The sequence below is a fragment of the Trematomus bernacchii genome, unplaced genomic scaffold (genome assembly GCF_902827165.1).
Source record: "Trematomus bernacchii unplaced genomic scaffold, fTreBer1.1, whole genome shotgun sequence".
NCBI lineage: Eukaryota > Metazoa > Chordata > Actinopteri > Perciformes > Nototheniidae > Trematomus > Trematomus bernacchii.
This window is the reverse complement of record NW_022987709.1, coordinates 668,255-681,348: the sequence shown is the minus strand read 5'-3', so window position 1 is coordinate 681,348 and position 13,094 is coordinate 668,255. Positions and strand designations below refer to the sequence as shown.

The 13,094-nt window shown below is 45.7% G+C and overlaps 1 protein-coding gene across 1 annotated transcript in view; it reads right to left on the bottom strand.

Moving 5' to 3' along the window:
• The window catches only part of sned1 (sushi, nidogen and EGF-like domains 1), a 46,629-nt gene that overhangs the window by 2,724 nt on the left and 30,811 nt on the right, over positions 1-13,094 (bottom strand). Inside the window, exons 28-30 of the mRNA XM_034140859.1 lie at positions 12,774-12,890; positions 979-1,066; positions 789-868 (exon numbers count right to left, since the gene is read on the bottom strand). Coding sequence (XP_033996750.1) covers positions 789-868; positions 979-1,066; positions 12,774-12,890 — 285 coding nt within the window. The remainder of the gene's footprint in view (positions 1-788; positions 869-978; positions 1,067-12,773; positions 12,891-13,094) is intronic.

Below are 13,094 nucleotides of genomic sequence, written 5' to 3'. Positions count from 1 at the left end.
TTACATTTGACTCGAGTGTTTTGTCAACTTAATGTGTTGCTTAAAATAATACTTCTGCATACAGTCTGAGACACTGTGAGTGTTGCACGGCCAGATACGGCTCAAGAAGCTGACTCAGATAAGGAAATATATGATACATTATGATGTGATATGATGTGATATGAATGATAATGGGACACATCGCCGTCTGCACTCACAGTGCCGCGGACTGTACGTAATGTTACTCTGATCCGGTTACTTATGTTGTGGCAGATATTTAAGTAAGCTTTCTTAACGCTAATGTTATAATAGTCAGATTGCTCTGAAGATGGGAGGGGATATTCTATTAATGTTCACGTTCACAGTCGGTGATCTTGGCCGGCCGTCTTTCCTGCTGCAACGGCAGTTTAAACTGTATTTCCTTTCTCCTCCTGTCATATGAATTGATCGCTTTAAACTCCGCACACTGAGCTCTGATTGGTCAGCAGGCAGTGCTTTTATCCTGGAACCTATCCTGCTCCGGAGGCTAGCCGTTCAGAATAAGTTATCTAGCCCGCTAAAAAGTGAACCAGCTTCGTAGGACCGGAAACCCCTGAAGTTAGCTTGCTAAACGAAAATCTTGCTTCGTAGTATAGGCCCCAGGCTAGCCGTTCAGCATAAGTTACCATGGAGATCTAGCCCGCTAAGAAGTGAACCAGCGTCGTAGGACCGGAAACCCAGAGTTTTCCGTGAAGTTAGCTCGCTAAGAGAAAATCCGGCTTCGTAGTACAGGCCTCAGGACACTGTTCAGAAAGCCTGTGTAAACTCACTCTGACTTATCTTTGGAGGCGTAGGTTCACAAATCTCTCGATAACAAACATCCTGCTGTACTTTATACGTCCTTTTGTACCTGCGAAGAATAAAACATGGATCCATAAATCACAAATAATCTCTGCTCTTATTCCAATAAGCAGTTCAGATGTTCAAGCCTCACACATGCTGAACACAGGGCTGACTCACAGGTAGTGGCACACTCCGTCCTCCCACACAGGCACACTCTTGGTCTCAGAGTACAGGCGGGTGCAGGGGTGAGGCACTCTCTGGCACACTGCGGACACACACACACAACAGGAGGTGAGAATGTTTCTGTGAGTGAGGAGAGCTGGAGGCTTCAGGAGGGATGAGAGGAGGAGGGCCTTCTCTCTGTCTGACGGATGCTTTTAGGAAAGAATGTTTAAACACTCTGCCGCCGGTTGTTTAGGTGAGAAAAGACTCCAGGGCAGACAGCCTCTCCTCTTCACAGCTCCATCAACATGTACTTATTCCTTTAAGGACGCCTTTGTACATTGCAATGCTACTATACCAGGACAGGACTGGTTCTGATAAGACTTCCGCATTTATAACAGTAACACTGTTCCACATGTATTTAGATTCAGCCAGTGTATCCAGTATACAGTTAAAGGATATTTTTTTTAATTATCTTTAGTTCAGACTGATCAGCTATAAGTGTCTAGTGTTTTTCTTTGATATTTATAGGCAGGAATATTTTGTAGGCAACGTTATAGTAATATAAACAAATATTATAATTATTATGATTATTGTTGTTTTATAAATTGTAAAAAAATCGAATATAGTTCCTTATATAATATTTCTTTAAATGGAAGAGAAGCAGGGAAATACCTTGTTTTGTGACCTTTTAAAATGATTTGTCACAAAAAAAACAATTATTGTAATAACATTAAGGGAAAACATTTCATATGAAATGATAACTTTGTTATGTCTTAAGAAAATCGCTAAGATGTTTTTACAGGACTGCCCTGGCTTGTTAAGTGGGGAAGTTCATATTTACAGTAGCAGCCTTCATAAGAGATGAGACACCAATAATCTGAATGTTTATATCTGCAAATATATTCCCTTCAAGGGGGAGGATTGTATTCCTTCTCGGGCGCATTCACACCAGCCTTGTATAGTCCGGTAGAATCGAACCCTGGTGCGTTTAGCCGCTTGGTGCGGTTCATTTGGGTCGGTGTGAACACAGTCCGAGACCTCTGAAGTGAACTAAACAACCGGACTCTGGTCCGCTAAATAGGTGGTCTCGGAGCGCTTGCTTGCGAACTCTGGAGCGGTTCATTGCTGGTGTGAACGCAGTCCGCACCAAAACATAGGAAGCGTAGTATTTACGTGTCACAAGAACGCGGATGTCTTCAAAAATCTTTAGCGAAAGAGTCTTTCAAGACATCCGCGGTTGTTTAGTTAAAGAGTGAAGCAGAATTAAGTGTTGAACAGTGTCGTGTAAAGTAAAAATGCTCCGTCAACTACATAAAAGTCAGAGCCAACTGTCGTCGGTGAAACGCCCCTCCTTACTGCAGAACGTCTCTCATTATATGTGTTATATGAGAATAACCTGCCGAAACTGCCGATGCTCCATGGTGGAGGCTCCGGTAGAAATTGCCAGGATTTGCGTTTCTACCCCCTTAATGTCTGACCAATGGTTGAACAGCATTTCCGAGCACATGACTTGTGTTTAAAGTTTATAGTCCGTTTGAGTTTTGCCCGTGTGAACGCAAACCGAACCTTCTGAAAAATGAAACAATGTAACAAACGGTGGTCTGGTGCGCACCAGAGAAGTGGACTATTAGGTGTGAATGCATTCTATCCAGGTACATCATCTATTTCCCTGTGGTTTACTAATGTGATTTATGAAGTTACTAAAGATAAGAATATCAGCAAAAGGAAGCTCTCATAAATGTTTTCGTTTGTTCACTATAATTCCCTCCTTTTACACTTGACTAAATCATCTAATAAAAAAAGTATGAATTCATATATTATTATTTTTTATGAAGTAATAAGTATTTGTTGTTCTTAATTTCTTCTTTTGAGACAAAAAAATAACATTTTTTGTTGTCGGGAATATTAATTTAACTAAATAAATGAAAGACCTTTAAACGTGTGTCTTTTCCTTGTACTGTCCTCTATATACAAAACAATTGTATATGTATTGAGGCTGTCAGCCATTAAAGGTGGGGTATGTGTTACACTTTCACGAGCCGACAGGACTGGACTCCAAATGCTGAACACCAGGAAGAGGACACAGAGTTTAGTTGGTAAAAAAGGTTTATTTAACCAAAAAACCCTTCGGAAAATAACAGAGGGATTTAATGTCCACTTAATCCGGGGCCAGGGTTTTGTCACCAGCAGAGGTGCGGAGATGCACGGAGGTACACAGGCGAGGATAGCCGGGGATCCAGAGCTGGCGAGAGTTGACAGGCTTGAGCTGTTGTGCGTGGAAGCACGGAGGGAACACAGACGAGAAGAGCCGGGGATCCAGAGCTGGCGAGAGTTGACCGGCTCGAGCTGGTGTGCGTGGAAGCACGGAGGGAACACCGGCAAGGTGAGCCGGGGATCCAGAGCTGACGAGAGTAGACAGGTCTGAGCTGGTGTGTGTGGAAGCACGGAGGGAACTCAGACGAGGAGTCGGAGGCTGGACGTGGCAGGCAGAGGAGTAGGCAGATGGATACAGCGTGGTGAAACGACGAACTGGTGAATACTGGATGGAGGACCCGGGTATATATGCAGGTGAAGGTGATTAGTGTAATCCAGATGATGAGCCACAGCTGAGGAGGTGAGTTGGCGGGAAACAGAAGTGGGTCAGCCACGCCCGGCCAGGAAGACAGACACACAGACAGACAGACAATAACAAACACAAAACAAATGGGAGAAGAAGGAGGGAGAATTGCAAATCCTCACAGTACCCCCCCCCTCAACGGGAGCCTCCTGGCGACCACCAGGTTTGTCAGGGTGTGCCCTGTGGAACTCCCTCACCATGACAGGGTCCATAATACGTGACCGAGGCACCCAGCAACGTTCCTCCAGGTTGTAACCCTCCCAATCAACCAGATATTGAAAGCCCTTGCCCCGGCGCCTGACATCCATGAGCCGACGCACGGTGTAGGCAGGATGATCATCGATAACTCGGGGGGGAGGAAGGGGAATGGTTGGAGGGCACAGGTCACTGGTGTGGACTGGCTTGATCTGGGACACATGAAACGTTGGATGAATCTTCATGGTCCTGGGAAGCTTCAGGCGGACAGCAGAGGGGTTGATGATGCGTTCAATGGGAAAGGGACCAATGAACCGAGGGGACAACTTCTTCGACTCCGTAAGGAGGGGAACATCCTTTGAAGACAACCAAACAGACTGACCAGGGGCATAAGGGGGAGCGACATGTCTGTGGCGGTAAGCAGATTTCTGATTTCTGGAGGAAGTCCGAAGAAGGGCTGAGCGAGTGTCCCTCCAAACCTTACGGCAACGAAGCATGTGTTGTTGGACGGATGGAACAGACAACTCATTCTCCTCTTCAGGAAACAGGGGTGGCTGGTACCCTAAGGAGGCTTCGAATGGAGAGACACCAGTAGCAGAAGAGGTGAGAGCATTGTGGGAATACTCAATCCACGGTAGATGGGAACTCCAGGTTGACTGGTTATGGTTGGCAACGCAACGGAGAGCAGATTCCAAATCCTGATTTGCCCTTTCAGTTTGGCCGTTTGACTGGGGGTGATAACCTGAAGTCAGACTGACAGATGCACCGAGAGATTGACAAAAAGTCTTCCAGACCTGGGAGGTGAATTGAGGACCATGGTCGGAGACGATGTCTGCCGGGATACCATGCAGGCGGAAAACATGCAGGGTGAGAAGCTGGGAGGTCTCCAGGGCTGAGGGGAGCTTCGGCAGAGCAACAAAATAGGCACATTTAGAAAAACGGTCTACAACTGTAAGGATAGTTGTGTTACCCTGAGAGGGAGGTAGGCCAGTGACAAAGTCCAGAGCTATGTGAGACCAAGGTCGACTAGGGATTGGAAGTGGCTGAAGCAATCCTGCAGGTCTCTGATGAGAGGCTTTGCTCCGAGCACATGTAGTACAGGCTAAAACGTACTCCTTAGTATCCCTGTCCATAGTTGGCCACCAAAAATGTCTCCGGAGAAGGGTGAGTGTGCGGTTAGCACCTGGGTGATTGGAAAAACGGGAGCTGTGGACCCACTGCAGAACCTGAGAACGGACTGAGTTGGGGACAAACTGACGATTTGGCGGACCGCTACCAGGGTCAGGTTGATCCAACAGCGCCTCCCGGATCGAGTTACTAATCTCCCAGGTGAGGGCACCCACCACACAACTCCGGGGGAGAATAGAGTCCAAAGAGGTAACAGGACCCTCAGAAGGAAACGATCTGGACAGGGCATCAGGCTTGGCATTCTTCGAACCAGGGCGATATGTCAGGGAGAAATTGAAACGACCAAAAAAGAGGGCCCATCTGGCTTGTCGGGAGTTTAATCGTTTGGCAGACTGGATGTATTCGAGGTTCTTGTGGTCAGTCCAAACAAGAAAAGGCTGTTCACTGCCCTCGAGCCAGTGTCGCCACTCCTCCAAGGCCATCTTCACCGCCAGAAGCTCTCTGTTTCCCACATCATAATTTCTCTCAGCAGGTGAAAGACGGCGAGAGAAAAAAGCACACGGGTGAAGCTTATTGTCTGGCCCTGCAGTCTGGGACAGAACAGCACCAACCCCGATGTCAGATGCATCTACCTCAACAACAAACTGCTTGCTTGAGTCCAACTGGATGAGTATGGGGGCAGAAGTTAACAGGGACTTGAGAAGAAGAAAGGCATTGTTTGCATCTGTTGTCCAGGAAAACTTGATCTTGACAGAAGTGAGACTGGAGAGTGGAGCTGCTACCTTGCTATAGTTCCTGATGAACCGGCGATAGAAGTTAGCAAAACCCAGGAACCTCTGCAGCTCCTTCCGAGTTGTGGGGACTGGCCACTCAGAGACAGCTAGAATCTTTCCTGGATCAGCCTCCAACTTGCCTTGCCTGATGATATATCCAAGGAAGCTGACCCACTCCTGGTGAAACTCGCACTTCTCAGCCTTGACGAACAGCTTGTTCTCAAGCAGCCTTTGTAGAACCTGACTGACGTGGTCCTGATGTTCCTCCAGACTCTTGGAAAAGATCAAGATGTCGTCAATGTAGACAAAAACGAATCGGTTGAGGAAATCTCGAAGGACATCATTAACAAGGGCCTGGAAAACAGCGGGGGCATTAGAGAGTCCAAAAGGCATGACGAGATATTCAAAGTGACCAAGGGGGGTGTTGAAGGCTGTCTTCCACTCATCTCCTTGGCGAATTCGAACAAGGTGGTAGGCATTCCTGAGGTCGAGTTTGGAGAAGATGGTGGCACCTTGGAGAGGTTCAAAAGCTGAGTTTATCAGGGGAAGTGGGTACTTGTTTTTCACTGTAATGTTATTTAACCCACGAAAGTCAATACAGGGTCGGAGTGATTTATCCTTCTTGTCCACGAAGAAAAACCCAGCACCCAGAGGAGAGGAAGAAGGACGAATAATTCCTGAAGCAAGGGAGTCACCGATGTATTTCTCCATGGCCTCTCTCTCTGGCCGAGACAGATTATAAAGTCTGCTGGTAGGTAGAGGAGCTCCAGGTAGTAGATCGATGGGACAATCATAGGGACGATGAGGAGGGAGAGAGAGAGCCTTATCCTTGTTGAAGGCCCCACACAGGTTGTGGTAAACCTCAGGAACACCAGACAAGTCTACTTTAGCTGAGACACATGGAGCAGGCATAGGGTCTACAGGGACGGGAGGCACAGCAGACTGTAAACAGTTAAGGTGGCACGACTGATTCCATTCTAAGATTCTCCCTCCGGCCCAATCAATATGCGGATTGTGGGTGCGAAGCCAAGGGTAACCAAGAACCAAAGGGGTTGCAGGGGCGGAAATAACCTTCGTTGAATTTCTTCTCTGTGATTTCCAGAAATTAACAGGGTTACGGGTTGTGTCTGCTGTGTAACCTTAGAAATGTTTTTACCATTTAAGGCATAAGCAGTCAAAGGTTCCAGTAAAGTTTCCAAGTTAAGACCCAGCTGCTTGGCTAGTTCACAGTCCACAAAGCTATCCTCAGCACCAGAGTCAATGAGGGCAGAGAGGGGCAAGGTCTGAGCGATAGTACAAAGTCTGGCAGGAATCAGGAAACGGCTCAAAGTTGGGGCTACTATAGGTGTAGGTTGAGGACTCGTCAGGACCCCCAAATTCACTGACGAGCCCCTGCGTTTGGGCGGACAGGACAACCAGAAAGGATATGCCCAACCTTACCACAATACAGGCACTCTCCAGACCTCATGCGTCGAAGGCGCTCCTCAGGGGATAATCCAGCGCGTCCCAACTGCATAGCTTCCTCCTTAGCAACGGTGAACACGCGAGGTGGTGAGGTGAAGTCAGATGGTCTGGACACAGAGGGAGCAAACTTGGGAGAGCTGTTTGGCTTATTAGGCAAAGCAAAAGGTGAACGCTGCGCACGCTCCGCACGGCGCTCCCGCAGCCGGCTGTCGAGACGAGACACCCAGGAGATTAAGGATTGGAGGTCAGCAGGCTCCTCTCTTGCAGCCAGCTCATCCTTCAGTTGATCCTTCAATTCCCTAACAAACACAGCCCTTAAAGCCGCTTCGTCCCATCGGGCTTCTGCCGCCAGTGTGCGAAACTCGATAGAGTAATCTGCAACGGTTCGAGTCCCTTGTTGTAAATTTAGCAGACGACTAGCAGCTGAGCCAGAGTGTTCGGGATGATCAAAAACAGTGGAAAAATGTTCAGAAAAAACTCCAAAGGAAAGAGTGTCGTAATCCACAGAAGAACTCAATGCTTCGGCCCAGGTTAAAGCTCTTCCACGAAGCAAACTCAACACATAGTTAATCTTAGTCACCTCAGAAGAAAAAGACAAGGGGCGCTGGCGAAATACCTTGTTGCATTGAAACAGAAATCCTCTGCATTTCTCCACCTCTCCATGGAAAGGCTCAGGGTCGGCAATGGGGAAATCCCGGCATGGAGTGGAATCCAGAGGTGGATTGGAGGAGGCAGGAAATGCAGCAGAAGACGTCAGGGTGGAGATTTGAGCAGCAAGGTTCGAGATGTGTAGTGCCAGGAACTGATTGCTGTCAACTAAGGCTCGGATCATCTGCTCATGTTGGCCCAGAAGATTTCCCTGATGAGAAAGGGCGTGCTGAACAGCGGCGGGATCCGATCCAGTGTCAGCGGAGTTCATTTTGACCAGTTCGTACTGTTACGCGCTCACGAGCCGACAGGACTGAACTCCAAATGCTGAACACCAGGAAGAGGACACAGAGTTTAGTTGGTAAAAAAGGTTTATTTAACCAAAAAACCCTTCGGAAAATAACAGAGGGATTTAATGTCCACTTAATCCGGGGCCAGGGTTTTGTCACCAGCGGAGGTGCGGAGATGCACGGAGGTACACAGGCGAGGATAGCCGGGGATCCAGAGCTGGCGAGAGTTGACAGGCTTGAGCTGATGTGCGTGGAAGCACGGAGGGAATACCAGCGAGGAGAGCCGGGGATCCAGAGCTGGCGGGAGTTGACAGGCTTGAGCTGTTGTGCGTGGAAGCACGGAGGGAACACCGGCGAGAAGAGCCGGGGATCCAGAGCTGGCGAGAGTTGACCGGCTCGAGCTGGTGTGCGTGGAAGCACGGAGGGAACACCGGCAAGGTGAGCCAGGGATCCAGAGCTGACGAGAGTAGACAGGTCTGAGCTGGTGTGCGTGGAAGCACGGAGGGAACTCAGACGAGGAGTCGGAGGCTGGACGTGGCAGGCAGAGGAGTAGGCAGATGGATACAGCGTGGTGAAACGACGAACTGGTGAATACTGGATGGAGGACCCGGGTATATATGCAGGTGAAGGTGATTAGTGTAATCCAGATGATGAGCCATAGCTGAGGAGGTGAGTTGGCGGGAAACAGAAGTGGGTCAGCCACGCCCGGCCAGGAAGACAGACACACAGACAGACAGACAATAACAAACACAAAACAAATGGGAGAAGAAGGAGGGAGAACTGCAAATCCTCACAGTATGTAATTTTGGAGAAACAAGCTAGAATTTGAAAATACACAAACGGAAAAAATCTGCCACTTCCTTACAGAGCCCCTCCTCCAATACACACGAACGCGCACATGACCAATGAGGGCACGAGATAAGTTTGTGCACAGATGGAAGGCTGACAGGCAGGTAGGCCATCCAGTTATTTTAGCCGGTCCGGCTAAAATGATTGGTCGTGCTTTTTACAGTACTACGGCTTCCACAGATGAAATTCTTTTATGGATGTTTTGTCAAAGCACTTAAGATATTCATTGCTATCGGGATGTTAAGAGCATTCCATGGAATATAACAAAAAGTGTATCTCGAGCCGGTTTCTCAAACTTACCTACCCTACCTTTAAGAGCATTCCATGGAATATAACAAAAAGTGTTTCTGAAATAAATTATATACCCCACCTTTAAGTAGTTCTGTAGAAATGTTAAAACGTGGTTTTTTTCAGTACACTGTATCGTATGTTCTAAAAGAGTATAGGAGTGTATATGGAGAGAGGACATTCAACGTACACTTTGTGAATTTAAAACAGTCGCGGGAATGGATTTATTTGAAAGGGACAAGGCTTCTCTTATAAAGACTGACAGCAGCTTTCTTCATTAATAATGCCGTATCACTGAAGTTCTTCCTGTTAGAAACCTGTTTAAAGCACAGACTACGTTCATATTCTTTTTGAACTATTTGAGCCTAAATGAAATGAGCACTTAAAATTGTCTGAAGATTAATCTGAGACACAGGAAGGACGAATGAAGAGGGATATTGTTCTGAAATAACAAACTGCTGCCAGAACACTCACTGCAAATAGTATGTTGCTTTGTGCCTTTGCTGCCCTGCCTTCATGTTACATGCATGCCCCTGAGCTAACCAAGCCATTTATAAATGAGTGGGGTAGACTGGCAGTGGAGCGTGCTTCCTGCTTTTAAGGAACCAAAGTTCTATAGCTCTCAGGTCCATGTATGTTTACATGCAAATCTAATCATGTTTTACTTTAAATTCACACTTCAGATACTATAGTGACTTTCAGAGAAAACTAAACCCTTGGGAACACAAAGACAGGAGAGTAAATCCTGCAGTGACACACAGGCACATCTTTCACTCAGAAGCAGCTATACACCTATTAGAGCGGTATCTACTGATAAATGCTATGCCTTTTAGAACAACAATAAATTGTATTGTTTACATTTGAATAGTATTATATAATGGATCCATTTTCTACCTCATTTATTCTGTGCAGGGTCAGGGGACTGGACAGGTCGATTCCAGCAAGGTTCTGGTTTACAAAGGGAGGAAACCCTCACTAACACAGCAAGAACATGCCAACTCCACATAGGCTAACATGCTACACTATAGTGTGAACATGGTAGGTCTAGCTATTTCTTCATTTCAGCAGGTCACTCATCAGGAGGTTGCTGGTTCGATCCCCTCTGCAGTCTATTGAACACCAAATGACTCCCATTGGCTCTCGCTGTGTGGGTGAACATTCTTCACTCCTGATGAGCCGCTGGTGGTGGTCTCTGCCAACAGGGTACTACTGTATGGTGAATGTTGACAAGTGTTGCAAAGCGCTTTGAGTCTATGCTAATATATATATAATACATAATAATATATTATACAGTATATAATATAATATATACTGTTATATATATATCCATTCTTATGCATATGTTTGTATATTAATACACTATACTCTACCCTGCTGTAGATATTTTTATATCTTGTATATATGTACAAGATATAAAAATATCTTGTAAATGTTTTGTTTTATCATGTAGCACATCATGCACTCTATATTCTGGGACAGTAACGTATGACAGCTTATATTGTAAAATGTTCTTATATGCTATCTTTTTTCTTTTACGTTTGTTTGTTTGTATCTTCTCAATATTTAGGTATGGAGAGCTGAATGTAAGAATTTGATTGTATAGTGCCACTGCCTGTTATAATGTATATATGACAATAAAATATCTTGAATCTTGAATATGGAGCTATATAAATGTGCTCCATGTACCAGTGTGAGCGTGTTAGCACTGCCACAGCCTGGTAGCATGGCTGTAGACCCTGAAGCTTGACAAAAGAACATTTCAACCAGCCATAGAGATGTGCTTTCTCTCCAGTATAATGGAAACCAATGGCACTAGATGGCAGATAATATCTCTGCTCAGTAACACAGACGACCCTGAGCTGCACCAACAGGCTGTAAATCAGGTGGTCGAGCGGACTGATAGCAATGCTCTTGAGATCAACACCAAGAAAACTGAGGAAATCATTTTTGGCTCACCATCTGACTCCCATAAAGTCCCCATTGTCATCCATACAGATGAAATCAAGCAGGGAGTTTCATACAAATACTTGGGTGTAATGATTGACCATCTGCTGTCATGGAAGGATCACATTGAATATCTGTGCAAAAGGACAAAACAAAGAATTGATTTTCTCCGCCGTCTTAGGTCTTTTGGGGCGAGCAGAGAAATTCTTCTGTTGTTCTTTACATCTGTGATCTTGTCCATTCTACAGTACTGCAATACTACCTGGTACAAATGTTTGTCAGCAGCTTTCAAATCAAAACTGCTCCACCTGTTAAAAATCTGCTCAAAGATTGTTGGTCAACCCTGCCAGAGACTCTATGACTCAGCCTATCATAACAACCTAGTGAGGCTGTCCAACAACATCACCTCTGACCCAAAGCATGTTCTGAACAGTGAATATGAACTGCTACCATCTCATCGGAGATACAGGGTCCCACGATTCAATAAAGTCAGACTGAAGCACTCCTTTGTGCATCAGTCAATCCTCTCAGTAAATACAGAGCTGAATCCCAGATCAGATGCACGCTGAAGGCTCTTTGAGCAGCTTTTCTCTCACTGATTGTGCTGTTATGTTAAATGTTTGTTGTTTGTGTTTCATGTATTTGTGTCTGGATATTTGTCTGTTGATGTTGGACATGGAGCTGCTGTGACGCAAGTCAAATTTCAGACTTGATCTGACAAATAAAGTAATATCGTATCGTATCATATCGTAGATGGAGCTCAGAGCGGCAAAAAAAAAATACATTTGAAAAATCGATGTATTTTTCCAGAAATTCTAACACAGATGCTAAAAACTCCTCAGACCTTGTTGTGAGCAGGAACTATTTTCTTTCTAAGAAACTGCACCTTCAAAACATATCACTGCACAAAGCAGCAGGAAGCGTCTATCTACTCATGGACAGGAGGTTTATTGGCCCTTCAGCACCACACACCATCAATTCCCATTACAGTATATTGGAGGTGAAGCAGACATCTTGTAGCGGTTCGACCACAGTTGCTGGGGTGCCAGTCGAGTCAAACCCTACAAAAGGTACATGCTACCGACGGGGAACAATACAATATTTCTGTATTTTTACCCTGCTAAATTAATACATTTGAAAAAAAACACAAAAAACATCTCTTTAAATGCAGACAAAATAATATATTCAATAGTTCAAATGATCAGTGAGTCCCATGTCGTAGTGTTTTAGTACTCAAAACATTTTAAAGGTCTTGGTCTTGTCTCGGACCTATAGGACTTGAGATTTGATGTCAAGACCACAGCTGTGGCTGGGGATGTGATTGGATGTAAAACGCCCTGTTTCAAATGCAAACAATAACGTGACTTCACTGACTTACTTTTAAGCACTCAGGAGACTCCGAGTCTTTGCACTCATGCGCCGCAATGTTTGTAAACATGGGACTGGTCTATAACCTTACCTCCCTCCTCTGCATATCAGACCGTACAGAAACACCTTTGAGTGTAAATCTGTGTTCATGTCCTAAAACATCATAGAATGAGTGACTATCCGCTACATTTGCCAAAGCAGCCTACTGTATCAGGCCCCGCCCTGTGAGTGTATGGAACTTACACAGTTCACACTGCCGGCCCTTGAACCCGGCTGCGCAGTCGCAGAGGAACGAGTCTGCTCCGCTCACACATGTTCCCCCGTTGTGGCAAGGCACACTGCGGCAGTCCTGTTGCAGTTCTGAAAGACAACAGCTGCCATCAACATCCTCAGCACAGAATCAGTGAGGGTCTCAGGTTTCAGGCCCACTACTCCACATTATCTACAGCTGTTACACCACAACCCCCTTATGTTTACTACTTTCCTCAATGTCTTTTAAGGTACATGTCATCATCATTGATATTTTAATGACATCCAATACTATAATAATTGAAATGTCAAAGT